General features: G+C 43.4%; 1 protein-coding gene across 1 annotated transcript in view; it reads right to left on the minus strand.

The window, feature by feature from the left end:
• Window positions 1-2,301: 2,301 nt before the first annotated feature.
• SARC_10442 (hypothetical protein) overlaps window positions 2,302-4,439 on the minus strand; it is a gene marked incomplete at its 5' end in the record, with an annotated part of 4,760 nt that continues 2,622 nt past the window's right edge. Inside the window, 3 exons of the mRNA XM_014295514.1 lie at window positions 2,302-2,505; window positions 3,299-3,676; window positions 3,900-4,262. Of these exons, the coding sequence (XP_014150989.1) occupies window positions 2,368-2,505; window positions 3,299-3,676; window positions 3,900-4,262 (879 nt within the window). The 3' untranslated portion in view covers window positions 2,302-2,367. The remainder of the gene's footprint in view (window positions 2,506-3,298; window positions 3,677-3,899; window positions 4,263-4,439) is intronic.

Genomic DNA, 4,439 nt, shown 5'->3' on the forward strand with positions numbered 1-4,439 from the left:
TTAATGTAGAGAACAGCTTTAGACGTACCCATAATCCGCGCTCGAAGCTTTTATGCAGGTGCATTCAGAAAGATCATTTGGCGATCGCATAGAAAAAGAAGCAAAGGCTGTCTGATATCTGAGAAAGTACACTTCACATACGTAACGTATGTATCCGGAGACCAGGTATCTAAAGTTTATTGGAATCGTCGAGGTTCTCCTATATATTTGCAAACGAAACAAATTGAGATTCAGCGCAGCGAATCTTCGTTCTGCATAGACTTGTGTTCTAAGGATGCCGCTTTTTATCTCAACGTGTACGAGTGTGCTGCATATTGTAACACAAAACAAAGCAGCAGCTCTTGAAAATCCCGCCGTGTACTAGGTTTTCAGAAGTGATAGAAGTTCATCTTCCAATAAATGCGAAGAGCTTCAGATGAGTTGCATGCCTCCTCCGAAAACCAGTATGACCTCCGTGTACGATGATTTCAGAAGTCATACTAAGTAATTTTCAAATCAATGCGAAGTGCTTCAGATCAGTTGCATGCCTTCACCGGAAACCAATGCGAGCATACAAGTAAAAAAATACAACGTTGTCAAAGTCCAGGACAGAATACTAGACGCGCAGAAACGGATTGCATGGTCATGCACTGAAAACGGATCCGAGATTGCACGACACTCAATGAATGCTTGCAAGAGGCCAAAGAGGAAGAGAAAGAGAAAATTGGTACATATACTGCTACGTTTAGATTGAAACGATTTGTGTCAGATTGCTACGGCGTATAGATGCGCCTTCCGTCTCAAAATATTGAGCTTCGCTTGTATATCGCTGATTGATGTCATGCCAGTCGAACATGAAGTGCAATCGTGCAAGTCTAAAATGGCGTAGCTAATGGCTTTATGGAGTCAGGAAAAGTGAAACCAGTGTACTACCACAATGTCTGCACGCACCATGAGACGACGATATAGCATAAGCAATGGACCAGCATACTGCATGATCTCACCTTGAATAAGAATACGCAGCACACAACTAACAATTGTATTCTATCGGAATAAAAAGAATGAAATAATGGCAACCGAGGGTATTGCGTCGTTGCAAAATGTGATAATGATCTAACTGTGATGTACCTTCCGTGTACAACGAGCTTTGCTCAACATGCGATTATCTCAATCACGGTTAAAACGCTAAATGCCGAGATGTCCAGTATTGTCACACCCCATGGCCTTCAACAGGACCATGCCGGGTGAAAGTTATAGTTGCATGGCGCAGGTGTATTCCTCGTCTCTCGATAGCGGGTTTCTGTGCATGGTCTCATGTAATGGAGCATGGGGGTTCCAAAACGTTGGTTAAACAGGAACACGGCAAGCGAAAATGAATTGAACAGTGTGCGATTATTGATCTTACATCAGGTTTGCTGTGATGTATCGATACCTTGGATTTATAGCTTCCATAGACGGTTGCAATAAACACCCAACAAGATATCTAATTCTATACTTGCCAAAAAACATACAGTGTCAAACGTGTTCAAGGAGATATTAGGCAGTTCCGAGTGGATTTTTGTTTTAGGCGAACCCACCCCCCCCCCTTTTTTTTCGGGCTGAGCTCTTTTCACTTCGCACACCCCGCATTTTAAAAATTGTACTATAGATGGACCCTGGGAACAGTATCAGACTATTCACGGATGTGTTTGAACATGTCCAGATATACTGTTTGAAGCACATATCGGCGCGCCTGCTTTGGCGCGTCATTCATTTGCCTATATGGTAAAATCAAAGTGGTCAAGTTTAGCCCCGACTACAGATTAAAAGAAACGAGGGGAAAGAATCCTCCCCTACCCACCACGGGCCCCCACCCTCTCTCTTTTTTCTCTTGCACTTTATTCGCCTGTGAAACAAAGTTTCACTTGGAACCGCCTTAAAAGGGATGAACCTCCGCAAACTACTATAACGGAATTCTATCCGTTTACAATCCCGTATTTAATTTCACGCCAAGTGTATTCAACTGACCCATTAGCAGCGCTGCTGCACATTTCAGATATTCAACACGTTGATGATTCTGATATAGGCGGAGGTACAACTATATTCATTACTCTATTGACTCCGGTGATCGCAATCATAAAAATTCATCCAGCTACGAGCTTAGTCACTCGTAGCTGAGTTCAGAACAGTTGGTGTGAAACAGAATGCCGAGTGCTCTGTGTCTCTGAGGGATACTAATATATTACTAATATTGGTATAACAGTAATTTGCTAATTTACGTTTGTTATCACGAATTGTGTCCAGACAGGTACCGACTTTCAAATTCAGAAGTGCAACAACGAGCAAAGAATCACTGTAATGGCGAGTACATCACCCTTTAAATTGATGCTATACAAATTTAGTCTGATCTCAAATCTCCCAATCATGGTCGTCTTCGTTGTCCGGTTCTTCCACTGCAACGGTTATTGTAGAGATTGCGTACAAAAGCATGGCCATACCGGCTACCCCGAAAGATATATACTTTCTCCAGCTCTCCTCGTGGTATTCCTGAAGTGTGGAGTGAATAAAAATTATGTACCGCATATCAAAGTATCAAAAACAGCACAAACCGTGGGCGACGGAGAACCAAGATAACGAGGTATAACTTTCCACACTACAGTAACTGCGGTTTTAAATACTCAAGTACAGATGATAAAGAGAACAACACACTTGTAAAACTATGTGTATACGATGTATGCACATACTGGTACAATGATAGAAATTCAAGTAGACTGCCCTCATACCACAATGATAGAAAAGTCACAAACAAACACACACAAATCATCAATTTATATTGGTATAGCCGAGATCACCAAACCACGGCGTGAGTGCGACAAACTTTCGCAAAAAAATCTCCGACTTAAAAGTTAGAGTATTTTATCCTACATTCTCGATGCTCAGGTCGAACCTCATACCGAGTTATTCGAAAATATTGCTAACATGCACCTATATAAGTCGCTGAAAATGACTAGTCCCCATCTCTAAGAATGCCCTCGATGATGTAAGTCCTCATTTTCTACTGAACTGCGCTATGTGGTGTATGAATATGAATGTAACAATTTCTCACCTCATGTCAATTCATCCATTGAACATCAACAAAATAGAGCACAGAAAACTTCGTATTCAAAGAATACCCCTTGTATTCAACAGAGAGATGACACAATGTACAAAATTTCTTATGTGCCAGTTGACATACACACAGATTTTCGAAGATCGCTGCCCTCTGAATTGCACCATGTGTAACTGTACAATAAGAAGCATGTATACATGTATTGATATTCACAGGCCGATTCTCACATACCTCCGGTTCTTCCCGGTCGTAGCCATCGTCACTGCCCTCTGAGTTGCGCCGTGTGTCGTATGCGTACAACGGCACGGTGTTCTCCAACTCATGCAATTCGTCCAGCGACGCATTCCTCTTTGCCTTGAATGTACTCTCCCGGCGAGTCTCATACTCCCTATCGATCGAGGCTATACTTCTGAACACTGTGCTGTCGCTGTGCAGTATACTCGTGTTCACTTCATCCATTAGCTTGGACACGCACGTGGTTTTACGTATCAGATCGCGCATGGTGTGTGCGTTGGGGTACTTGTCCGCATGCTTCTCCAGCCCCCCCGTGGAATCCCATGAGCTCATGAACATGGCGTGTCCGTACAGTACAACGTCCACGGAACATAACTGAGTGCATGGTGTGGAGAATTGAACCACTATCAGTTGAAGCATGAAACAAAAGCTCAGACATACGCAGGAATACAAGCAATTGGTCAGCTGGCGAGCATAGTCGTCCAGGACCTCATAAGTACGCACACACGCACACACATACAAACACCCAGAAAACGAAAGAAACGAAAGAAACAACAAAAAACAAACAACAAAACAAAACAACAACCCATAGTCGCACCTTATCGCCATAAAGGTAAGGCCCTCCCGAAACGTCATACAGCTTCGCTAAATCCGCCAAGCATGCACTAGCTCGTGCCTGATGTCGTTCATTCTCCGTGATATCCTGCGCACTCGCATGGTCCTTCCGTTCCTTCATGTGTGCCGTAGTAGTACCCAGTGCAGCAAAGTCGGTGCTATCTGGGCGTTTATTCATGAACGACAGATCTGTGAGATTAACACGCGTGTCTGGGTTGGGTCGGCGCGTGTCTGCGTCCACGTGGTCTATGTGGCGGCGGCAGTAGAACGACCGCGTGATGTTCGGTACCGTGAAGCCTAGCGGAAAGGGCAGTCGAGCGGCAAACCACGAACGCCTTGCCTCGTACTGCAATGACAACGAAGTAAAGGATAGGTGAGAATAGTACGGGTTATACCATATGGACTAAACTACAGCAGCCATATATATATATATATATATACACACACACACACACACACACACACATATATATATAATAATAATAAATAAACACCTTGACAATCACATTACGAAGTACGGTAC

Source organism: Sphaeroforma arctica, assembly GCF_001186125.1.
Source record: "Sphaeroforma arctica JP610 unplaced genomic scaffold supercont1.1251, whole genome shotgun sequence".
NCBI lineage: Eukaryota > Ichthyosporea > Ichthyophonida > Sphaeroforma > Sphaeroforma arctica.